General features: G+C 38.7%; 2 protein-coding genes across 3 annotated transcripts in view; one reads left to right on the top strand and one right to left on the bottom strand.

Annotated features, from left to right (window-relative positions):
• PKN2 (protein kinase N2) overlaps positions 1-13,127 on the top strand; it is a 137,783-nt gene extending 124,656 nt beyond the window's left edge. The window contains exons 22-23 of one of the 2 annotated variants that reach the window (XM_048861360.2): positions 3,960-4,042; positions 12,161-12,247. In XM_048861360.2, the coding sequence (XP_048717317.1) occupies positions 3,960-4,019 (60 nt within the window). In that variant the 3' untranslated portion in view covers positions 4,020-4,042; positions 12,161-12,247. Of the gene's footprint in view, positions 1-3,959; positions 4,043-12,160 lie in introns of both variants that reach the window. The other variant, XM_048861359.2, reaches the window with a different exon arrangement.
• Positions 843-25,243, bottom strand: GTF2B (general transcription factor IIB). Its single transcript, XM_048861384.2, has 7 exons — positions 25,081-25,243; positions 21,609-21,715; positions 6,925-7,058; positions 3,616-3,762; positions 3,350-3,479; positions 2,361-2,642; positions 843-1,306 (listed from the first exon to the last, which is right to left on the bottom strand). The coding sequence occupies exons 1-7, from the start codon at positions 25,095-25,097 to the stop codon at positions 1,173-1,175; spliced, it is 951 nt and encodes a 316-aa protein (XP_048717341.1). The 5' UTR covers positions 25,098-25,243; the 3' UTR covers positions 843-1,172.
• Between the last annotated feature and the right edge of the window lie 1,019 nt (positions 25,244-26,262).

Here is a 26,262-nt window from a genome sequence, read left to right as displayed (position 1 = left end):
GAGAAAGGAATTAAAACTGAAGCAGCAAGAAAACAGTGAGCACTATTAGTAATATTAGCACTGGGCACAGAGCCCTGCCTTGGATGGATTAGGACCAGATGTGTAGCAGCCTGACCCCCTCAGCTGTTCATTTTGATAATTAAAGTAAATCTTGCACCTGTGATGCAAAATTAGTTCAGAAACCAGAAGTACATTTGTTGCTTTGAACACAAAGGGACACTGTCAAGAGGCACCCAGTTTTGGAAGCAATTAGTTTGGGGGAGGGGAGACAACTCCTGACTTAACTCCTCAGCACCTGGACTATCATTTCAAATGCTAAGTGCTAATTTAGAATGCATCAGTGCTGAAAGCTTAACTATCAGCTAGCCAAATTTGATATAGATGAAAATGACAGGGCAGTATCAGTATTTGACGTAGTTTATCATCTTTTGTAGAATGAGATGTCAGTGTCCAAGAATTCAAATAATTCAGTCTGTTTCTTCTAGTTGCTTCAGAGTTAAGTGAAATTCACAGAAACAGGGTGAGACCTCAATGAGAATCAAGGAGGCTGTGCCAACAATGACTAATCTTTTCATAACAAGTTCAGAAACCTTCAGCAGCAGTTGTGCAAATATTCAAACTGCTTTTGGGCAACTATTTGCACAGTGGGTTGAGTCTACCATACTGTAAATTGCAGCTAACTACAAATATTAAAACTACACTAGAGATTAAAAATTGCCAAGAGAATGAGTGTGAAAGTATTTTTGATAGGACCCATACTGGTATGAAGATCTGCCAGATTATGTTCAATCTTATACTGCTCCGACTATGTCACATTCTAGCAAAATATGCAAGGCAGTAAATGTTTTTGGAAAAGTTTATTGGGAATTACATAATTTCAATTGTTTTCCAAAATACATTTTACTAGATTCCCTACAAAAGAAATCTAAACTATAATATGAAATTGAACTTGTTCCAACAGTCATTAAATATTTACTTCCACTAATATATACATACAAAATGTCACACAATTATTTTGTTTACCCTTGGAATGTGTGCTGTGTTCCAGCAGTTTGATTTTCATATCCTCCTCCAGTTCCACAATATGAAGGCTCAGTAGCAACACTTTATACATCCTTTATTATAGGCAGAAATCAAGTGTTCTTTAGAAATTAAATGTAACCTTAGCAATTTTACAGCTGGGGTAGTTTGTCCACAGGGGTGTCAAATTTGAAGTCTGCTGGGAAGAGATCTGGAGCTCGTGGATAGATAAGTCTATAAGATTGGCGGATTGTAACATCAGCAACACCAGCAATATCTCCTATTTCTAGAGGAATGAACAGAAGCAAATTAAGCATGGATTAACCATTTTCTCTTGCTTTGTTTTATTTCAAACACCATTTTGTAATCAAGTTCCTGAGTTTTGCATTTAAAATCAGAACCACAACTAGAGGTAAAGGCAAGGAAGAAAATACTGTTTTGGCTAAGATCTGCAGTGAATCTAAATGAAGAGACAGAAGAAGAAATCACTGGGAGGATATTATAGAAGCAGCTAGTGTTAAGACAAGCAGAGGAAGTAAGGGAAGGAAACAGTTTGAGGTATGCAGGAACTAGTTCATGTATGAATTAAAAAATAAGGATGGTAATTTTGAATTTGATAGTGAAGTGAATGAAGGTCTGTAGAATTGTTTGAAGATCATGGGGGAAGTGCAGAGGAATGTCATTTCTACTTGTGTATGTGAAAGACAGGCAAGCTGCATTTTAGAGTCTGAGAAGACCACACAAGTTGTGTAAGTCTAGGTGAGAGACAAAGGCACAGCACAGAGCTGAAGTATAGGAGATTTCTTTACCCAAGAGACATTCTTGTCCACTACAAACTAGCCTCAAATCATCCTCCCTTGCAGTTGTGAACACAGGATGATTTGGGGGGTGGGATGACGTACCCAAGATGCAATCTCCAGCCCATCCCAGCTGCCAGAGTGGTTTATAATTACAATAGGGATACTAACAACCACCACCACCACCACCACGTTTACATTCTGAATATTTCAGCAAAGCAGGATGTAAGTGTACAAATGCTTAGTTGGGCAAAAACGGTGGCTGTAGACTCAAAACTAGCATAATTTAAACAGCCCAATTACTAAACCACACAAACTGGAAGTCAATTTGTGCAGCACAGCTAAACGGTGCTTAACTTTTACATTTCAAGCTTCATGAGAAAAATGTCAGTTATTGTGGGTCTCTCATTGTCCACCCATGAACTGGTGGCTTATGAAGCTCTTTTAGACTTCAGTGAAACAGATTTTCTTTGCCTTAAATTAAGTTTTTCCTACATATTTCCTGTTGAAACAATGGATAAAGCTGGATTGTGAAGATTTTACCTTTCTGGGTCCTTTTCTCTGCTGAGGCTTGTGATGCCATATAAATAGCTGCAGCTGCTACAGAGATTGGACTCCTCCCAGGAACCAAGTCTAATTCCACAGCTTTACGTGCTATGTGTGTCGCTGCCATCTGTACTTGTTTAGGAAGACCCAGATTTGAACAAAACCTTGACATGAAGTCTCCAGTTGTGATCAAATCCACACTGGTTTCCAGAGCCTTCAAAATAAGCTTAAAACACCGACCTATTTCTTTCTTTGAAATCCTGGACACTGCACATATTTCTAAATAAAGAAAGAATTAAAATGTAGGTTTAGTGATGTTTGTTTTCCAATTTAAGCATGTAAATTTCTCCATAGTTGTATTTTTCAGCCCCCCTCTATAAAAGAATGGTCACAAAGCAGGCCACCACTGTAAACAGTTAATACTTATACCACATTTGAAAATTTCTTCTTAAATTAGACAATTTTCAAATCATGCAAATCCACTGCTAACTGCTCTGCAAATGACCATGGAGTCTGACTATCTTTAAAGGCAAATGTGATGCACAAAAAAAAAAAAAAAAAAAACACACACACACACACCACAAAGACAAAACAAACAAGTTCCATTCAAACATGGAGCTGTTGGTTCAAATGTAGATGGATGAATCCTTGCAATGCTCAGATCATCAGGCAACACCTTTTAGATACTACCAGTGGTATTCAAATGTCATATTCTGAATTTTAAATAGTAACTCAGGAATATCCTTAATACAATTAAACTTCCAAGATAGCTAAACCCAATAATCCATTTGAAGTAATGGGCTGCATATAGGAAAATCCTAATTAGTAGTACTATTCAAGTAATTAAAATAGTCAAATGTAGCCTGTTGCTGAAATTAACATTCACTGTAGCCCCATTTCTGGATCCTACCAACATACTGCTATAATACTAGCTAAATTTATCAAATAAAAATAAATATCTTTAATCTGTACAACTGAAAACTTACCTTTAAATGTTCTAGGAACGCCCTCTTGTCTACAGGCTATATAGAGACAAGCAGAAGCAATGGCATCATTACTTCTTCCCTTCAGGCTCTTCTGCTCATACACTTGTTTGAATAAATTATTTGTTCGATCCTTTAAAGCAAGAAGACTAAATTTAATTATCTCTAGGCCATTTAATTAGCAGCAATATCAAAAATTCATGTGCTCATTATATTATGCTAACTAAGTCAATGCCAGAACAATTTAAGGAAAGTAGACACGAACTTACAACTATATTTCTGGGAAGGTTGATTCTGTCTGCCATGTTAGTAATTTCTCTAAAGGCATTCATCATTGCTCGATCAGAGCTGCTCATAGTCCTGCGATTCTGGTACTTTGAATTTCCAAATTCATCAAAACTTGCTGCACCTGTGCCCTGAAAAATGATTTTATTATTAACCTGATTCCATACTTGAAATATTTCAAGTACAAATTTTCCAGGTTTATAAAATTCTAATTCAAGACTTAGTTGGAACAAATACATAAGTGAAAAATCTCAAAATCAAGCAGCGTTCCAAACTGCACGTGTAATATCTATACCACCATAACTCCACTGTGAATCTCCATTCCTAGGAAAATCAGAGGATTTGGGAGAAGGGTTATCAGGAGACCTTGCCAGCATTCTCAATCTAAAAGAAAACATGGATACATAACAGGTAATGTGTCCCTTTAAAACAACCTTACTGCTGAAGTTAGACATCCCCACTGGTTCATTGTGGACTAGCACAAATTTGCTAGCTAATTCGGCTAATAAAGCATAATTAAACCTCTGCCTTAGTGAGCATGCCTAGATACCTTACACAAAACCTTCATTATACTACTATTATATACCATGAACACAAGCCATATTGCTGAACTGGAACACTGGATGTGCCCATTACAATTGCTAAAGCCCAAGCGCACTAAGCCAAGCCTCACACAACTAATACCCGAGTGCCATTCGGTCTGTGCTGCAGCTCATTTTGGCTGAATGGTAGATTGGAAAGATGAAGTTTTATGATTAGGACAGTGACAATTTGTTCCAATGATGGCTCTCACAAAAAAAGTGGAAGTCAAAGGCTGAATCAATTCATAATGATTGATCCAAAACCAATTTGTGGGATGCTGCTTGCTTAGAATAGGAAGCATTTTAAGTTGTTGCCATATTCAGAAACCAAACATTATGCCTGAAAAAAACCCTAAGGATTCCCACACTCACTCCAAGAAAAATTGAGAAAAATGTTAAAAAAATTAAGACTTGATTACTCAAACTGGCAATGTCAATGCATAATCCCTACATGCATTTCCCCCCATGTCTCTACAATTTACGTAAGTGTAAGATGCTTGTCGTGAAAAATCTTATCATTCCTGCCCAATACAAATTGTTTCAAAAGTTAAAGGACTTGAAGGAAACACCATATTGAAAACAGCACCTTTGTCAAACAATGCATGTCTGATTAACATGGCTGAAAATCTCCAAGCACTGCTGCCTTTTAAAGGCAGGAAAAATTATTACTTTGTAATTAGTCTTGAGTTAAGATATCCCCTCTGGTGCCACACAGCTAATGTCAGATAGCTCTCTTGGAAGCACCTTGCTCTTTATTAGAGTTGTACCTCGATGCGTAACAGAAGAATACTTATTTGGAACATTTCAAGAAGCAGTCAAAGTTTTCCACCTTCAATGAGAGGGATATATTGCAATGTGCACAGAGACTAGCGAATGTCAGGGAAGAACAGCGATTTAGTTACACAAATCCAAAATGTTACACCTATTGCCTCTTCTTGCCTTCACTGAGTCAAACTACCAAGCTCTCATTACTAAGAAAATGCCTGAAAACCAGCTGTTGTAGTAAACTTCATTGTAGGCCATTCAATTAATTCTTGACTCTGTATGTCTGCATGGTGAGTCCCTGTCATCATTAACTCCTTTCACACGGAAATGAGATGGCTCCCAAAGTAAAGAACTAACAGTTCTTTAAATCATGGACAGAAATTCAGATTTTTCTGAATGATCAACAATCTTCCCTTGCTAACACCTTCAAATAAAATTCATTGCGAGTGGTACACAACTTAACTTGCTCAGACATCTTTGGGTGCTTAGGCAGAACTCATCACTCCAGAAAGAATACAAGTGTTCTCTATCCACAACAAGGGAGAAATCATCATAAAAAAATAGAAATTTATTTTCATGTGCAAGAAGAAACTTTATTACCTCCTGTTTCAGGCTTTTAGGAAACTTGAGAAACTGCTGCAACTCAAACATCTGAGGAAACTTCAGACTCAGTGCAGGATTATTTTCTATTATGAGCCACACAGGAGAAAGGTGGACCAACCACCCCTCATCCCAGGTGCTCTTGATTCTATAGCATTGAGCTGACCATTGTAAGGCACCTCTCATGTGAGAAGAGCCCGTAATTAACTTTCTTTACTGGACTCAGATTTTGTAGTCTCTAAAAAAGGAATACCAAGCTTTAGTTACAGATGTTCCTAGTTTTCACTGTATCACTGCAAGTTAGGTTTCCTTTGCTAGTGATGATAATCACAATTGCCTGTCAATCAAAAGTGGAAGACTATTTCCCCAGTTAAACCTGGTATGGAACACCTTTCCTAATAAGACAGGCTCACCCATCACATTGTTAAGTTTTATTTTTCAAAAAGCAATCTTGAACTGAAACTTTTTAATTGTTCTAGTTAGGAGCTCATGAAATGTATTTAAGTGTACTGGAGGAAGATGGATCACAGATTTTCGTTTAGAAGGTCAACCAGCACTAACAATGTGGGAAACCTTTTGCTGTATAAACTGGGATTTCACAGTGCAAAATACACTTCAGGGCATGAAGTAGGGAAGATTGTTTACAATATCAAAACAAATAGCAAACTTCTAAGTGGGTCACACTACTTTGTCAAACTGGTACTAAACTTCCATCTGACTAGTTTTATAATCCTACACATGTACAATGCAGTAGGATAACAGTACCAGTAACTAGGAAAATTCCAAATTTGTATTTTTAATGTTGTTATGCCAAACGAACAGTTAGATAGCATTCGTGATAGACATGCATACAGTTATCTTTCTCCTCATCTTAAATACTAAATTGATACAATATTTCTCATGAAACACAGCCTAGTTTGAATACAGAATTTTAACTGATGCCTCAAAGGATTTTCAGGTATATTCCAAATGTGAAAAATTCTGCAGTTCTAAATCTATGTATGATTCCTTAGGGATACACAGTCATTTTTTTAAACCGCATTTTCCTTAGCAGCAGCAATGGAAAAGCAAAGTAGGTAGCCCCACAACACTATCAATGAGTTTTACTTCTTACCGAGAAGGTTCGATTAGTCCAGTATTCCTTCTTACTACCCCCTACTCCACACAGGAGGGGAGACTGCCAAATCTGGACCATAACAAGTAGTTATTGTGAAGAATTCAGTTTATACCAAACATTTTATTTTTATGGCATTCAATTCTCTGCATAGGTTTCCTGTGACCATATAAATATGTACTTGACATAAAATTTTATTAAAAATGTTAAACATTTGTATTTTAAAATGTTACCTTGCCAATCATTGTAGTCAAATCCCCATCACTCAAGAGCGGATTCTGGGTGTCTCCAACTCGAGATGGGTCTTTTGTTGCTTTATCATTGCTGAAAGTTCTCCACTCTGACCCTACGTCTATGACCCGGTCACCTGAATTCATAAAAAGTAATAATCTGCATTATTGTAACACATTACCTCAAAGTATGTTGCATTCATTAAGCCTCACTATGCAGACTGCACCCCTCTGAGCTATCAGCTATAGCTAGGGATCATGTCATCCACCAACAGTCACTTCTGGGATAACGTGCAGGAGCTATTTAACTCTACAAAACACTAGAGGAGCAGGAAGTAAAAAAAGGTGTAACTCAAACTGCAGGGAGGATTTAAGTAAGGAGAATGTAATTACCTGTGTAGGTATTTAACCAGAATACACAGGGTTAAACTTTCCTACTCTTACAGAGTGCCCTGGGATCTTTAATAACCAAAAGGAATTAAGACTTTAGTTTCAAGAAGGCTGTTCCAGGAGCCTATTGCTCCCTGTGGGCTTTCTAAGGCATTGATTAAACACTAACTTGAAAGGAAGTGTGTCACCTAACTAGATCACCACCACCACTTCTTGCAGCATCAATTATGTTCCTTCACCCTGGTCTACACTGGGGGGGGGGGGGGAGGGGGAGGAGGATCTAAGTTACGCAACTTTAGCTACGTGAACAACGTAGCTGAAGTAGATGTACTTAGGTTGACTTACCATGGTGTCTTCACCAGGGGGCGTCAACTGCTGCTGCTCCCCCATCAACTCTGCTTGCGCCTCTCACGGCACTGGAGTACAGGAGTGCGCTAAGGGCTCAATTTATCGCAACTAGACTAGACACAATAAATCGATCCCCGCTGGATCGATCGCTGCCCGCAGATCCTTCAGATTCTACCCTTCGTATTCTCTAAGTCCTGACCCAGTCTAACCCTGCTTAACCTAACATCTGGCAGCATCACAGAATGTGTGCATTGAATATTTACGCATGATTTTTTTTTTTTTGAAGTACTGTGCTTTAAGTTATCACTTTGTTAATTCAGACTAAGAAAAAGAGCCAAACCCGTGTTCTGTGACTGAACTGTCTGCCTCAGATACACTTTTGGGTTTCTATACCTGCATCATGTTACGGGAGCAAATGGTAACGGTCTGAGGAGCACTGCAGTTGTCTCTTCCTAACAGCTTTTCCCACCCCTATTGCTCCACTCTTGTCTGTCCCAATCTCCTCCTAGAGTAGTATCACCAAGCCAGATTTGAAAACACCAGCATATAAGAAAAGGAGAAATTCTTTAGCTATAACTCGGTAAGACCTGAGAAGTAGCCCAGCTCTCAGTTTTTATTTTTTTAATATTAGAAAAGAATCTACAATGCAGTAACACTGATACAAATAATCTGAGAAAAGTCTAAAACATGGTCCTTCCAAAGAATTTTAATGTTCAAGTCTAGGGAATGTCTGCAAAAATATGACTAGAATCAACTGTAGGAATGGAAGGGAACTCTACAGGTCATCTAGTCCAGTCCCCTGCACTGAGGCAATGCTAAGTATTATCTAGAATATAATTATAGTGACTGCATAATACATTTCCACTACAGAAATCTGATTAGTATAAACTGGAGTCTGATTTTTTACTCCTGATGAACAGTGCTCAGACCCTCAAAAGGAGGCTTGTTAGCAAGACTAGTATAAGGAAATGTAATTATTTTGTCATTAGGTAAGGATCCAAAAAGAGTGGTGATAACCATAAGCAACTAATAGTGAGAAAGACATTGGTACTCTGAGATAGTAACAGTTCACCAAGTTATAAAGAATAAACTTCCCCTCAGAAAGACCCTTTAGAAGAAATATGTGAAGAACAATGGATATAGGCCCAACTGCAAAATTCATGGGGAAAAAATTTGTAAAAGGAACATTTTCTTCATAAAGACCATGAGAAGCATGTCGGACGTTCATTAAGCTAATCAACTTGAGACAAAAACATCTTTAGATAACACTGAGCAATTATTTGTGAAATTTCTCCCTTACCAACATAGGATAAGCCTATTTAGCTGTTCAACCCAATAGGTACCTAGTGGTCTGTCTTAACTATATTCATACCTATGCATCACCTTGATGCTTACAGGGTGGATAAAAGTCAATGATTTTTTTAAAACAAAAAAAAATTGATTTATTTAAATCAGATTTTTTGATAAAATGCTTTTTGAGGGAAAAATCCTATCTAAAGATACATTATAGCTCCAAGATATCATTATGGAACAGGGATTATAAATTCTATTTCTATAGTATGAGACAAATATATTCATGTAATGTTTAAGAAAACTTTTGTAAAGGAGTTCCAATAGTTTATGGATTAGGGACCCAATCTTATGGGGTTCCAGGGGCTTCTGTATAGATTATTTAGGTTAATCTTTTTATCTACCCAATGGGACTCGGTGTTAAGTCTAGAAGATACTATCAGAGATGCGTAATTTTGCAGTTCTCAAACTGTGGCTTTGTGTCTCCAGAGATTACATGCTTGTTAACAGAAAAAATGTTTTTAAATAAATAACACAAATATATAGAGGTAAGAAATAACTGACCACAACCCTATTGTCCCTCTGCAAATTTGTGTACACAGAGTCAATCCCTTACCTCTCTCTGAAAAATGTGAAAAGGGAGGGACAGGCAGTAGAAACAAAAGTGAAACTGTTTGAACAGCATATTCCGGAAGTCTTGAGATCTTTCTGAGTGTAGCCTTCATTGATTTGAGATCTACCATATTCTCTCATTAGAAGGGAAAGCCTATAATGGCAGCAGACTGTAAAAGAGACCCAGTTTGGGAATAAACCATTCAAGAAATACATGTTTGCTGATGATGTTTTAAAGAAATTCACACCAGTGAACTGGTGGAAGTCACTTAAGCACTTGGATTCAGAGACTGTTGAAGTGACAACCTCACTTAACAGTAGTAGCTTCTTCTGCGGGTGTAGAAAGAATATTTTCTTCCTTTGGACTAATTCATTCCAAACTGAGAAATCGTTTGGGACCTGAAAAAGCAGGAAAGCTTGTTTTTCTTTTCCAGATTATGAAAAAAAAAAAAAACAGGAAAATGAAGGGGAAGATGACTGAGTTAGCTGCAGGAGCCAACATTTTAAGTTTCTCATGTTGACCTGGCTGACAGTCAATTTAAGTTGTTTTTCTTTTAAAAAAAATTTAACTATTTTAATTAACAAAAAACCTGATTTGAAAAAACTCGAATGTTTAAATTCAAAAATTCATATGCTTGTTTTGTTAAAATATTTTTGTTTGCTATTGAAGAAAAAATCCAGAATATATCACATTGTTTTAGTTAAATAAAAAATTTAAATGTCTCTCTCATGCTGTTCTCCTAATACAGCCTGGCAAGAAAATCCTCCAAATATTAATGATTAACCTGTTGAACTGGAGATATTTATGAAGTCATTGGGAGGTGAAGTATCTGCTTCATTTACCTTTGGTAAACGAAATAACCAATCATCCATTTTCTGATATAGCTGCAAAATTAATCTGAAAAGTTTTCAAAATAAATCACTAAAAAAAATGTAGTGTACACCTTCTAAAAATGAAACCTACATCCGAGTTGCGAAGAATATGTATTAAGGTTATAACCACCAACAAGAACGCACTTTTATGTAGAAATCCATGATTAAATCGAGTCTTCCAGACTAGTGATTTAAATCAAATCCACCCTGGATGCTTAATTGCTTTGACACAAACCAAAGAATATAAAAACGTCAGCATGAACCAGAACTGCATTCAAGAGTATAGAGGTAGAAAATTAAGAAAATCTAGCGTGTATTGTGCAAGGAAAGCAGATATCCATCCTTTCCATGACTCACATCCCCCTCCACCCCAACTCAAGTTAGCAGACAGCATGATCCTCTGGCTCCTGAACTCTGTAAATATTTAAGTAGTGCTCCTTCTATGGCCTAGTAATAACTTCACTTCAAGACAACCTTCCCAAATACTGTTTACTGCCTCTAAAAAAAGCAAAATGTACTTAAAGTATTGGCATGGTATAAATAGAACACTGAGTACAGGGAAATGATGTAATAATTTCCCACACAAATGGGAATGACCTAAATGACTCACTCAAAGATCTGCCTCTTGTGAGTTATGAGCCATTCCTGTGCGAATGAAAAAAAGCATATCACTGCCTACTTTTACAAAATATTACAAACAGAAGACTAACATTACTATGCCAATATAGTAAAAAAGGATCAACTAGACCAACCACTGAATATAAGGTATTATATATCTTTAGATGCAGTATGCAAATATTTTACATTAGCAAGAAAAATATGAACTCTTACAAGTAGCTAATTTAACCACAACAAGTCGCTAAAAAAAATTTTTTTTTAAATGAACAAAGCCACTGTTTTAAAAACCTGATAAGAGATTTAGGCACACAAAATTAAGTGTGGCCCTTGAATAAATGATAAAATAGACAACTTCAAAGTTTTAATACAAATTGTATAAAAAAATAGTGTAAAGCAACAGAACTTAGAACAACTGAATTTTCCTGGCTGAGACATGCATCCAAATATTGAGCTGAAATTCCTAGGTCTAATCCTACCAAAAGGACTTCCTTGTTTGGAAGCATCTGTAAAATGGCACTTCATTACAAGCGCTAATGTCATTGTCATTGTTTTGGAAATACTGAGTCAGCACTTTTGAAATTTATTTATGTTTCTGCGTAGTGATGACTTAAATAGGTTATAATTATTTACTGCAATTGTTATCAGTAATGATGGAGAATGTACAATACATGGGAGTATTTCCTTCTCTATTTTCAAGTCTCCCATTTCATGCAGAATCCCAAAACTGGTTAATACATACTTCTGTAACGCCAGCTGGAGGCAGTTAAACTCTATTTAACTTTTGTCGGGAAGACAAGTAAATCTAAGTACTTTCTCCCCTTTTATGAAAGCCTTCAGGAAGAAATCCTCAGAAGATAGGGTCCATTTTCAAGGAAAGCCATTATTAGACTAATTTAATGAAGTATTTTACAGGACAAATGATACACTGTTTGCCCGAACATTTCTTTTTCTCCATTCTGGTATGCAGCTACTTTTTAAAAATATTGCCCAAAACCAAATACAGACAGTAGAGTCCACTTTGATTTTAGGTTCCCAAACATCTGAAAAGCTTATTTAGTAGAATTCAAAACAGAAAACTTCCGACTAACATTTGCCTTTTTCCCTACAGTTGACAAATGCAGTGGAGGAAATACTACAGGAATCCAGCATTCTACTCAAGTCAGCATCTAAAATTAAAATGCCACTTCACATCTTTCTTTTTAGGATTTGTTTAAGAAATGTCTAACCATCACAAACTATATGTACTGTAGTCTTACAAAAAATGATAGTAAACATGACTTCTCAATGAAGGAAATATTTGTGTCAACAAAACTTAGTGTTGAGAACATTTTATCTGCAATTATACATCTTAAAGGAACACTGTCAACTACTTTACAGTAATGTATACTTAATTGTAATACCTTTTGTGAAATGGTATGCATGTTGATTTTGTTTTCCATTTGGCAAACTGGTTTTTATCTTATTTGTAATGCAAAGAAAGCATAGCTTAAAGATGCTTAAGCAAAATAAAGATAAACAAGATTAAAATTAGAACCCAAAGTAACAGATTCACAGTTTACTAGTCATATTGCATCTTGAAATAGTGTCTAAAGTTTCCCCTTGCAGACATACTGCAATTTGTTTTTAGGTGCATTTTCACTCTTGATGTGCTTTAAAGGTAGCTATAAATTTGCATCAAAAAAGTACACTTTATAGCCTTCAGCGCTTTGGTCTTAAATATATTCCATTATCAGTAAAATTAATTTGCATTATTGTACAAGAGCACTGTAAATACAGTACAGAACTATTTTAAAATTCATTAAAAGTTAATTTTATTCCTGTAGTTAATTAAGGAAAGTGCTGCCATCTAGGGATCACTGAAATTATTGCTATTTTTAAATTAGAAAAAATAGTGAGAGCCATGATCTTGCAGCATCAAGCAAAAACATGTAGAATGAAAACCAACCAGTGACTTCTGAACACATCAATATATTCTGGCATCCTTTTGAGAAAAATATGTTAAATGGCAGTCCCTATTAACAGAGGCTCTACCAACAGGTTTCAGAGTAACAGCCGTGTTAGTCTGTATTTGCAAAAAGAAAAGGAATACTTGTGGCACCTTAGAGACTAACCAATTTATTTGAGCATGAGCTTTCGTGAGCAATAAATTGGTTAGTCTCTAAGGTGCCACAAGTACTCCTTTTCTTTTCGCTCTACCAACAGTAATTAACAATCCTGAATGAAAGATCTATTAGAAATTTCAGCAATTTCAAGCATGCAAAATGATTATCTCTAAAAAAATACAACTTTACACATTCAAACCTAAAATACTTTTAGACAAAGTATAAGCATGTCATACGCATATGTAATAGATCTACCTCTGTTTATGCTAGATTAGACAAGAATCCCACTTTGAAGAAGAGTAAATATCATTACAACCAATCAAAAAGCTCAGATTCAGGTAGAACTGGAAAGCTCAATACACCTTTTTTGGGGTCCTTTCTTCTGGTGGTTTAAGTCTAGTAAGACTGAAATAGTTCACTTGGTATCTTAAATGGAAGAACACTCACTTAATATTAAGTATCACCAGTTAAATTGACCATTCCTAAATTACCTGGTTGAAACACGTCAGTAAGGTGTACTGACTCACTATGAAACACTAACCTGATACTTGCCTCCAAACAAGTGGTTTCAGAATGGAATGATTTAAATAAAAGCATTTTAAATCAGATTTTAATTTAAATCAAGCAGGAAATCTTGATATAGATAAAAAGAAAAAGGAGTACCTGTGGCACCTTAGAGACTAACCAATGTATTTGAGCATAAGCTTTCATGAGCTACAGCTCACTTCATCGGATGCATACTGTGGAAAATACAGAATATGTTTTTATACACACAAACCATGAAAAAATGGGTGTTTATCACTACAAAAGATCCCCCCCCCCCCCCCCCCCCCCCCCCGTAATAGCTTATCTAAAGTGATCACTCTCCTTACAATGTGTATGATAATCAAGGTGGGCCATTTCCAATGGGTGTTTCGTTACAGAAGTAAAACTATTTCCCCATGTTTATCCCTCCCCGCCCCCCAAATGTTCTTGTCAACTGCTGGAAATGGCCCACCTTGATTATCACTACAAAAGGTTGCGCACCCCGCCCCCCTGCTGGTAATAGCTCACCTTAAGTGATCACTCTCCTTATAGTGTGTATGGTAACACCCATTGTTTCGTGTTCTCTATGTATATAAATCTCCCCACTGTATTTTCCACTGAATGCATCCAATGAAGTGAGCTGTAGCTCTTTTTAATTTAGATAGTTGATTTTAATCACATTTTGAATTTGTACTTTATTTTTCTAAAGAAAGGCTGATTTAATGGTTACCAACCAATAAGAATGTTGGTCTGCAACTAAATACAGCTTTTACACCAAACTGGATCCCTTTTGCTAACAGGATAATATGCTGTATCTATATAGACACATTTAAGCAATTTATGTAGCTTAACTTTTTTTTTTTTTTTTTAAACCACACAATTATGATGTTGGAAAACAGTGAATGATGCATTTCTTATTTACTAGAGGATTCATTTTTATTTGGGATTTGTGTCAAGCTCTATTTGGACGTAAATTTGGAATTCAATTAAAGTGTGCAAAAACAGCATTTAGGTTTTTTTTTTTATTAGTTAAGTAAAACTCTCAAGTGTGCTGGAAGTATTATCTTTAGTTAGTGAACTCAACTGATTGTGTCTGGTCACCATGTTTTTCATGATTTTAGAACCAGCAGATCTCATTCTCTCACACCTTGCTTTTAGACGTATTAGAAAAAGAAAAGCAAGCTTTCCTGACGTTTCAACTCCCAATCAGTCTAGTCATTAAACTGATGGAAAAGAAGAAATATTCTCTGTATCTGCAGAAGAGGCTATTGTTGTCAATATCTTGTTTAGCACTTTAAACTGGTCCCAGGTGCCTTCAGTGACTTCCACTAGTTCAGTGGTTTGACTCTTTAAAAAACTTTGGCAGCAAATATGTATTAATTTTTTTATTTAAATTAAATTTTAAGTAACAGATTATAGTAAATTTAGGCCATAACTTAATTTGTCCTAATTTCAGACTGACTGTATCACATGCAGCTTGCTTACACTGTCGTGTTTTCCTTGAGTCTGAGCAGTAAGCTTCTTTACAGAGAGCAGGCATGAGGAGCTTGTCAATTAAGGACCTCACTACAACCTACACACTTTCAGCACTGATCTTGCATCACCTCCAATTTAATTCTATTCTAAGACTAGGAGGAAAGTAATTCCCTTATTACATTTTTCCTCATCTTTATGGCAAATTGAATAACTGCGATGGGAACAGGCATTGAAGTATGAGAATCACAAATTTATCAAGAACTAGAAAAATAACCACGAGTTTTAACTGACAATATCAGACAGTTAACAGGAATACCAGTTTCCCTAACATAGGGCTTAAGACTCTAAAAGTTGCTATACTGCCACCTCCACCTAGTTAGAAAAATTAAACTGGCAACTGTCTTCGAGTCATCTGACTGCAGATCAAAAGAGAAGATCCAGGATATGTCTACACTGCAATTAAAAACCCGCAGCTGGCAGATGCCAGCTGACTCAGGCTAAGGCGCTGTTTAATTGTTTTGAAGATGTTTTAGCTCAAGGTAGGGGATCATCCCATACTGCAGGGTCCTAGAGCCCAGGCGCTAGCCAAGCCTGAACATCTACACCACAATTAAACAGTCCCTTAGCCCAAGCCCCATGAGCCTGAGGCAGTTGGCACAGGCCAGCCACAAGTGTCTCATTGCAGCGTAGACATACTCTCCCCAGTCGCCACACTTCTGATCAGAACATTAACAGCCCATATATTAAAACTGGGCTTCAGGTATGCGCTGCAGGTCCATGGTCCCTTTCTCCCAATGCATTAGGTATGTGGCTGATTTCACATAGGCCTCTCCCATCTAACTAGCTGCTAGGCTCCACCTTGTCCTTTATCCCCACGGCAGCTCTGTACTCTTCACTTCACTCCCACTCAGCAATTGTAGCCACTCTCCGCACTTACTGGCAGGTCAATGCTGCCAAGCATGAGGTTTTTCAGCACTATCCCAGCCTCCCTTATTGCCCTTGTCCAGCAGGCTGGACGAGTTGCTCTGAAGTGATAAAAGGATGTGGTCAGGGTTTTAACCAACTTGAAATCATCAACTCAGAACTGCATTCAGGATCTTCTCCTGAAGCAGCACACAAAACACCACATTACTGTACCGTACATGCTACAAAAAAGTGGCTTAGTTTAATTTTTGGCAATAGTAGGGCAAATGAACTTGGTGAAATGCAGGAATTCCTCCAGTAAAATTCTAGCAGATCTGGGGCCTAACCTGATCATAACACCATAGCATTTCAGGTTTTGGTCAATCCAGATTGAGACTCTAGCATTAACACATAAATCTCACTGATATTATGGGTCAAAATTGCAGATCTTAATTGAGAGCTAGAAGGGCTGAACATTGGCAGCTAGGAGACAGGAAAAAAGGTCAGCTGAATAACAGTTCCTGAGCAGCAAGGAAAGGAAAGAGCAGTAGAGGTCCAAAGTAAAAGGAAGGGTAGTGAAGAGCTGAAGGGGAGTCCTTGCTTGAATAAATTAACGTAACACCACTTTCAAGCTGTAAGATCTTCATTCACTACAAATTACTATAAAGTGTGTGCAACCTGTTTTAACAATGCATACCAAAACTACACAACTTTTAGGACACAAAGTGACAACTATTGTGCAATGAAAATGGGACTGTAAGTAGACTGAATTTAATCAAACTGAATTTTACCAGGACACTAAGGCAAAACCTCAGCTTTTACAAGTGGTTCAAAAGAATCCTTAGCATCCAAAATTAGTCAAGATCTGTTTAAAATCCCATTGAAAAGGCAGCATCTCCAACAGCAGTTTCCCACAGACTGAAACAGTGTTTCAAGTAGTGACACAGAACACTGTCAGTCAAATCACTACCAACATTTCTTAATTACCTTCTAGGAAAAAAGGGATATATGCACTTCCTGCAGTACTCAAAAGGCAAAAATAATGGTGTGAAGAATAAGTGACGTGCATTTCTCCAGCTTTCCCAACTCCCCCCATTCCTCCCTCCACATTTCCTTTTCCTCTCTCCTTCCTGCTCAGCCAGAGGCTATGAGGATATACACTGTCTCACCTGAATTACAGTACTGATTTTGTCCAAGCTACACAAGAAAGAAGCTGACCAACCCAAAAAAAACCCAAACAAAAAAAAATCAAGGAAGTCAGACTTTTCAGGTTTTGGGAACCAATGTGTTACAGGTATTTTATTCCAGGCCAACTGTTGTTCTGTAACTAAACAAAAATACACCTTTTGACCAATACCTGACACTCCTAACAGCCAAAGTAGAGAGTTAAGAAAAATGGCAATTTGACATTCACTCAAAAAGGATTTCATTACCAATTCGTTTTTTATTGCATTGCCTGGTCTGTCATCTTTCCAAAAAGCAAATTATACATCAATGTATTTTATTATATACCTATGCACAGAACCAGATTTTTGCCTTTGTGCCAAACTACAATTGTGAAGTATAGAAATGGTGGTGTTTTAAACTGAATTCATCACTTTTTCTTGCAGGTGGCTTACAAAGACCAGCTTATTTACTTTACTGATCTACTACTCTAAGAAATTCTTACCAGTCCTCAGACTGCACTTGTACATGCACATGCATGTACAATTGGCAACTGAAATTACCATTTCTGCTGTACATGGGATAAGAAACCAAAAAAGATTGCTCACCATTCAGCAGTGCTCCATATTGGTCTTAATCTACATTGGTTTGGTGAGGCTGAACTGTAAATCATGACTTTGTGGCTCTAATAGCAGGCCCAACAACTTCTTCTCATATAGAGTGACTGCATGTCTTGTGGGGGTTATTTCATCCTTAAGTCTACAGCAGCAGACACAGAGCACCTCTGTGACCTGAATGGAAGATTTTGGCTCCACACTTTTAAAGCTTACAGGCTCTGCATACTTGATAAGTACAGGAACCAAGATTTGAGTTTATTTATCAGTTTGCTACCCTTGTACTTCACTTAAATTCCTTTAGAGACTAGTAAAAGGGAAGTTATGATAAATGTTCACACTATTTCTCCTGTTTGGTGATCTCTCCAGTTTGTTTAGGTTTCAGTGTAGCAGCCGTGTTAGTCTGTATTCGCAAAAAGAAAAGGAGGACTTGTGGCACCTTAGAGACTAACAAATTTATTTGAGCATAAGCCTTCGTGAGCTACAGCTCACTTCATCGGATGCATTCACTGGTCGTTTAGTTATCTCTTACTTCCATTTAATTAACACACACTTAATTTTCCAAGCAAACTGATATAAACCCAAAGTAAAGACTTCAACACAGGCAGGAAAACTGAACTGCTAAAAAGGGAAGTCCAAAGAAGAAAAATTAAGTGCACTAATTCGCACAATAAATGTAAATACTAGTTCCTTTTAACACTGAATCCATACAAAAAAAACCCCACACCTCAATACTGTTGAAAGCTTAGAACTCTACCTGTGAAGAAAAAGGCAATGTTTTCCCAATAACAGGAGCCCAGAGGATTTAAGTTCATTTTGTGATTGCCAGAAGCCCTCTGAACCACTCCACAATATGACTCAGCCAGAAGTCAAGCTTGTGTTAACAGTGTTTCTCAACCAGGGTCTGGGGCCCCCTGCGGAACCACGAGCAGGTTTCAGAGGTCCGCCACGCAGGACCAGTGTTAGACTTGCTGGGGCCCAGGGCAGAAAGCTGGAGTCCCACTGCACGGGGCTAAAGTCTGGGGCCCTGAGCCCCATCACCTGGGGCTGAAGCAAAAGCCTGAGCTTAAGTTCACTGTGCTCCCTGTAGCATGGGGCCCTGGACAATTGCCCTGCTTAATACCCCTTAACCCAGGCTTTTATATGCAGAAAACCACTTACTGGACACAGGTAGACCATGGAGTTTTTATAGCAGGTTGGGGGAAGACGGGGGTCCTCAGAAAGAAAAAGGCTGAGAACCCCTGTGCTAACACAGTATTTTGTTAAATCCCTGCCCATGAAAAATTCTTGTTGCTTTAGAACAGCAGTTTTCAAACCTGTGGGTCAGGACCCCAAAATGGGTCACAACCTCCTCTGAATGGGGTCACCGGAACTGGCTTAGACTTGCTGGGGTCCAGGGCTGAAACCTGAGCCCCACTACCCAGGGCTGAAGCCAAAGCCCAAGGGTTTCAGCCCTGGGTAGCAGGACTCAGGTTGCAGGCCCCATGCCTGGGGCTGAAGCCCTTGAGCTTCAGATTTGGCCCCCAGAGCAGTGGGGCTCAGGCTTTGGTCCCCCCTCCTGGGATTATGAAGTAATTTTTGTTGTCAGAAGGGGGCCATGGTGCAATGCAGTTTGAGAACCCTCAACTTTAGAATTACAAAGAAAACATCAAAGCTGTTAATTTAAAATGAAAGCAGGCCAAACTGAATCCCAAAAGCAAACATCTCACTAATGGGAAACAAGAGGGCAAATCCAAAAAATGGGCTTCCAATATTTACTTCTGACAAATTTGAAGCTTACAGTTGGCGCACTTTTATTTGTGAAACTGTACATCAGCTGCACTCATCCTTTTTCTACAGGCAGACATAAGATGGCTGCCACCAACCTATAAATAAGGTTACACTACTAAGATAGTATTTTGTGACTTTGCCTAGAATAATCCAAGAAACAGCAGCTTCAGCCTGGTTCATACATTATTCAACCTCGTATATAAATTCACAAATGGCATATTTCAAAAAAGGAATATTAGGTGTTCAACATCAAGTTAGCTAAGATTACATCCAAACCTTCAGAATTAACGACACTTAAACTAGACCCATTTAATTAAAATGACACTGTTTATTTGGGCATGGAGGCATTAAATATGTTTTAAAAGGGTGTGTAGATCAGTTAATATATAGTGGACTTAGAGAATTTCCACAGTAATTTAATAAAGAATTAAAACCAGTTTGCTTTTCATTAGAAGAGCGTATAATAGGTCCTGTTTACAACACTTCCCTTAAAGCATTATTTCTGATTTAGTTGTAATTCTGGATAGAGACTTTGGCATTATTAATGAAGATGTTTAACTCAGTGTGTGACAGCAGTCAAAAAAATAATGTTATAATGCTAAAAGAATGGGATCAGAATATAGAGAATTGAATGCCACTGTATGTCAGTTGTACACCCTCTCTTGGAATAGTGTTCTTCTGGTCACTCTTTCTCAAGAAGGATGTAACTGAAATACAGGGGGTTCAGAAACAGGCTAAGAGAATGATTAAAGGCATGGAAAAAACTCATATGAAGAGAGATGGAAAAGAATGGTACCTTACGGAAGAGAGGTATAAGAAGGGACATCATAAAAATGTCTAGGGTAATGAATGAAAAACAAGATATATCCAGAACATTTCTATTCACATACAAAATAATTCAATGAAAGTGACTGATGACACATTTAAAACTGATAAAAAAACACTTTTTTATACATCGTAAAATATTAGCTTGTGAAAATTTCTGTCACAAAATATCACTGAGGCAAAGCACTTCACAGGATTAAAAAAAGACTGGTTATTCTTATCCAAACAAATGCCCAAAGTTAGAATCCGGGGGAATTTAAAAATTAAGTTTTGGAAGGGATATAAAGCCTCTTTCAGAGCAGAAGCCAACCTAAATGGGAACCAGCAAGAAACTTCTTATGAGCAGGTTATTCCATAACTACCTTCAAGGTTTCTTGCCCTTTCCTCTGAAAGAAGTGGTACTGGTCACTACCAGAGACATGATACTGAACTAGGTGACACACTGGTCTGATCCAACACAGCAATTACTGCATTCCTATGTACTGACTTTTCCAAGTATTTTGAAAACAATACATTAATCTAATCCTTTTTGTTAATTCTTTTAACTAGCTGGTGATCACATTTGAAATCCGAGTTTTCATGCTTAATTTTATATCACGTTTAAATATGTATCCCAATTTACATGCGTCACCCTTGTAATGGTCATGAACTGTAATACAGTAAAATCTTCACATTTGTCCACGTTATAGGAAGCATCCCAGCTTTAAATGAAACAGATGCCTCTAACACTGCAAAGATCAACCCTTTTCCAATATCTATCACTATATCTTTGAGACATAACTGAATTTTGAGACAAATGAGATATTTAAAATAGCTATTTGTAGTCCAAGAACCCCATTTTCCCCCTGAATTTGGAAAGTCAGTGGTTTAAAGGCCATCAGCTTGACTTCCATCAAGCAGCAATGGTCAATTATATTCTCCATAACGTGGGTATCTGCTACAAAACTATGGAACTTTATACAGCTCATTTATTTAAAAGTGCCAGTAATTATCAGAAGACTGCCTCTTCAAAATGGTAGATTCTTTTTAGAAAAGGGAAAATATCTATTTAGTGCTAAGTAAAAGGCTTAAAATACACTAATTTCTCACACACACCAACCATGAGAAAAAGCAAATTACTTCAGATAGTTGATCTCCATTTTTAGAGTGAGTCACAACAACTTGAATAACTACTTACCCACTACTAGTCCACATTCAGGACAGATCATGTCTCCGGCTCTGTAATCCTCCACTAAAATGGAATCTGGATGATTTGGACACGTCACTCTGGGAAGCACATCCAAACTAAAAGAAAAAGATTGAACACAGCATTCAAAATATTTCAAACAAACAAAAGTTCATTTCCAGAAAAAGATTTCAAGTTAGAGGAAAGCAATTTAAACTACAATATGGAAGAAAACTTCAAGCCACATGCCCTTAATGCTGTTTTTAACATACAGCACAAATGAGCAGAGTAATTTACAAACATGCAAATTGTTTGTGTGGAGCAATACATTAGGAGCACCACATGAGATTTCTGCAGAGAACAATAAATTTGGTAACCCAGGATTTATGGAGATTAGAACTCTGAAACATCTTGCCATTTAAAATCCTCAAGGCTACCTCCTTTGAGTGAAGTGCTCTAATAAAAAAAAAAATATATATATATATATATAGTAAATTACTAGACTACCTGAAAATCCATTCCTGCTAAGTCAATGCCTACCAGAAGTTAGTGATGACCATGTCATTCTAAATATTCCCTCCTGCATTTAGCTAGCCATTTCTTTTAAATCTAATTAGGCTATTCCTTTAGTGAGCAGTACATTCTTTACTATTTTAGAAAACCACCATCTTACAGTACCAACAATTTATCAACTTGATCAGTAAATCTAAAAAAAACCTCCACAGTTTTAGCCAGATTAAAATATAAAATTAAAACATAACTTGCTAGGTCGGGAAATCTTTACATTAAACAATTTTAGTAAGATAAAGCAGCAGCGATTCACAGAAGCACATACTAAGAAGAACTAAAATAAGTAAATTTTATTGCATATATTCAACGGATTCCAGCTGCATCACATTTAAAAAAAAGCTATGAAGAAACAATTTCAGAGAACTCACAAAAGTGATGCTGGTCCATACGCAACAACTTTCTGCCATATGGAGCATTTAAATAGGCATCCCAAGTTCACACGGCTGACTGCATATTAAATAAAAAAGTGAACTAAATCCAGATCCACAAAGCAGAACAGAGGCCTCTGACAGTATCAGCAGCGTATCAGTGTATATAAAGTCTGCCCATTTCTCCGGATATTTACATTATTCCCCCTTAGTTTATACGTCTGTACACTGAAATATTTCAATAAAATTCATGGCCATTATATTTATTAAAGTGTGCATTTATTTCACGGCTACTAGAAGTTGTGATAACACTGGAAAATGTTCACTAAACCTAGAGCAGATACAGAAGGGGAAGTAGATTCGCTCTACTGTCCCATCACAGTACCTTTTAGCCCTAATTTGAAAGAACACTTTCTTCACCCATAAAGGATAGTTCAGGCACTGGGACCAATCACTAACTGATTAATGTCCAAAACGGAAAACTGTGACAGGAACCCAAAGAGTAATTAGTTTTCAGTGCTGCTAATGCAGGCCAAAAAAAGGGACCTACCTATACCACATGATCATGGCGATGAGGAAAACTGGGGATAATGGAATGTTGTCTAACAAATTTTATGGGGTGTGAAATAGAAGAGCTTTTAACATAAGAACAGCCATACTGGATCAGACCAATGGTCAATTTAGCCCAGTATCCCATCTTCAAGACAGTGGCCAGTGCCAGATACTTCAGAGGGAATTAATAGAACAGGAAAATTAGCAAATGATCCATCCCATTGTCCAGGTCCAGCTTCTGGCAGTTTGAGATTCAGGGACACCCAGAGCATTGGGTTACATCCCTGACCTTCTTGCCTAATAACTTAATGGAGAATAGGTCCACTAATGGCTATCCAATTCTTTTTTGAACTGAGTTATACTTGTTGCCTTCACCATATCCCCTGGGAATGAGTTCCACAAGGCACTGTGTGAAAAACTACTTCCTTTTTTCTCCCAAAAAACTGAAGGGGACCATAAAAATCTTTCTATAGTAGGCCCTGCAAAGTTTGAAAGGGGCTTTTTAATAGGAACATTTAGAAGAAAAAGAATATGCATCCAGACATATTGTGAAAAGAAAAGGAGTACTTGTAGCACTTTAGAGACTAACCAATTTATTTGAGCATGAGCTTTCGTGAGCTACAGCTCACTTTGAAGTGAGCTGTAGCTCACGAAAGCTCATGCTCAAATAAATTGGTTAGTCTCTAAGGTGCTACAAGTACTCCTTTTCTTTTTGCGAATACAGACTAACACGGCTGTTACTCTGAAACCAGACATATTGTGGCAACTCTTCCATTTATGTTAAAATATGGCCTGATTTAACCTGCACAAAGAGTTTTATACAGCAACAAAGGGGGTAACAGACTACCCAGTTTCTAGCAGACCTTGGTTTCGGACCAGAATGCATCTTTACTCAAACAATCAAGGATGTAAATTAAAATTTTAAAAAAATACTATAAAGCAGAGGTTTTCAAACTGGAGTAGGTGCACCCAGAGGAACAGGTGGGGCAAGGGAGGGAGCACCACCTCCACCCTTGACTCACCTCTACAGGCTACCCAGCCTGCAGGTCAGTGTCAACACCACTGTGCCCAGCAGAGAGACACACATACACCTTCCCCTTCCTCTGAACACCTGAGGGGAGAGAGGCAGATTGGGCTTTGATTTTTTGTAACCCTCCCCGGGGTGGTAGGGCTCAGGCTCGGGTTTACGGGACTCAGCAGGCTCAGCCAGTGTCCCCTCCTGGGGTCATGTAGTAATTTGTGTTGTCAGAAGGTAGCCGCAGTGCAATGAAGTTTGAGAACCCCTGTGCTGGAGATCTCAGGCTTCCTATTTCAATATTTACGAGTTGGTAGCAGCAGCAGATGATCCCGTCACTAGCCTACATGTCACCACATCACTTACGAACTCCGAGGTTTACAAAAACGTTTGAAACTAGCATTCAGGCAAAACCAGGCACCCTGGCCAAGCTGCATATTACTCACAGGTGACCCGAGATCAGACCCTGAGCCTTTCTGGCCAAACTCTCATCGCTGCTACAAGGAGTTAGGGATGGGGGGGGGGCACTAAAAGTAGAAACCAGATATGGAAGGACCACAGGGAATGGGGCAGGGAACGGAGACGGGGCACCAAAGCGAGAGGAAGGTCAAAGCCCAACCCGCACAAAAGGGAAAGGGAGCGGTTGAAGAAGGCCGGCCCCCCTCGCCCCCGCAGGGACGGAGGGGAGGGGAGGGGGCCGGGTGGGGGAGAAGTGAAGGGGGCCAAGGCGAGAGAAGGGAGCGGGACTAACGAGGAGGAACCAAGACCCGAGATGGCAGCTGGGGGCGGGGGGACGCGTCAGCACTGCTGTCCCAGGAGCTGAACCTGGGGGGGGGGGGGGGAAGACGCAGCCATTTTCTCTCCCCAACTAATAATCCGGAATCGCCGCGCCCGGGCTCCACTCAGACACTTTATTACTAGCCGCCGCCGCCGCCACCGCCACCGCCACCACCACCACGAAGCCGCTCGCTCCACTCACCGGCTGGTAGACGCCATGTTCCTTCCTTCCTTCCTTCCTTCCTAGTCCCAGGCTGTGCTGTCGCTGCACACGGCCGGCTCAAGACAAGCACGCAGCACACTCCCTTATATATCCTCCGCCACTGGGGCGGGGCTCTGCCAGGCCATCGGTACGGGACGCGCGAAGGGACAAAACGAAAGGGTTCGCGTTCTGCTGCCTCAACTTGAGCCTCTGGAGGCGGTGCCCGTTTGTGGGGCAATGGCTAGGGGCGGGGCGCCAGCTGGGGACACGCGCCCTCCCTCAGCCCGGCTCTGAAACTGACTCTCGCATTGTCCCGCCTCTGGAGGCGGTCGTTGGACTGTCCTGTGGAAATAGCTACGGGAGATAACAGCTTCAAGGTGGTTGCTTCATGGTTTTTCTTTGATTGACATGTTGTTGCTGTAATTATAGCCCTTACTAACATAAAAGGGCAGAAAAGGAGTACTTGTGGCACCTCAGAGACTAACAAATTTATTTGAGCATAAGCTTTCGTGAGCTACAGCTCACTTCATGGGATACACACTGTAAGGAGAGTGATCAGGTAAGGTGAGCTATTACCAGCAAGGGGGCGGGGCGGGGGGGGGAGGGAACCTTTTGTAGCGATAATCAAGGTGGGCCATTTCCAGCAGTTCACAAAAACTGCTGGAAATGGCCCACCTTGATTATCGCTACAAAAGGTTTCCACCACCCCCACCCCACCCCTGCTGGTAATAGCTCACCTTACCTGATCACTCTCCTTACAGTGTGTATGGTAACACTCATTGTTTCATGGTCTTTGCATAGAGAAATCTTCCCCCTGTATTTTCCACTGAATGCATCCGATGAAGTGACCTGTAGCTCACGAAAGCTTATGCTCAAATAAATTTGTTAGTCTCTAAGGTGCCCCAAGTCCTCCTTTTCTTTTTGCGAATACAGACTAATGCAGCTGCTACTCTGAAATCTAACATAAAAGGGGCAGACAGGTCTGAGTAGAGTGACCAGATGTCCCGATTTTATAGGGACAGTCCTGATATTTGGGGCTTTGTCTATTTCTGCACTTATTACCCCAAGCCCCCATCCCGATTTTTCACACTTGCTGTCTGGTCATCCTAGGTCTGAGGGATTTGGGTTTGACCTTCTGGACCTCTCTTGGAATTCATTTTGGTAGAAGATTTTGCAACAGCT

Source organism: Caretta caretta, chromosome 8 (assembly GCF_965140235.1).
Source record: "Caretta caretta isolate rCarCar2 chromosome 8, rCarCar1.hap1, whole genome shotgun sequence".
In the NCBI taxonomy this organism is placed as follows: Eukaryota; Metazoa; Chordata; order Testudines; family Cheloniidae; genus Caretta; species Caretta caretta.
Note: the sequence above shows the minus strand (reverse complement) of the source record. Positions and strands in the feature narration are given on the sequence as shown.

Coding starts and splice junctions, on each gene's coding strand:
- GTF2B (XM_048861384.2), bottom strand. Junction 2,643..3,349: donor CGTTCCTAGAACATTTAAAG/GTAAGTTTTCAG, acceptor TTCTTTATTTAG/AAATATGTGCAGTGTCCAGG. Junction 1,307..2,360: donor AGAGAAAAGGACCCAGAAAG/GTAAAATCTTCA, acceptor TCATTCCTCTAG/AAATAGGAGATATTGCTGGT.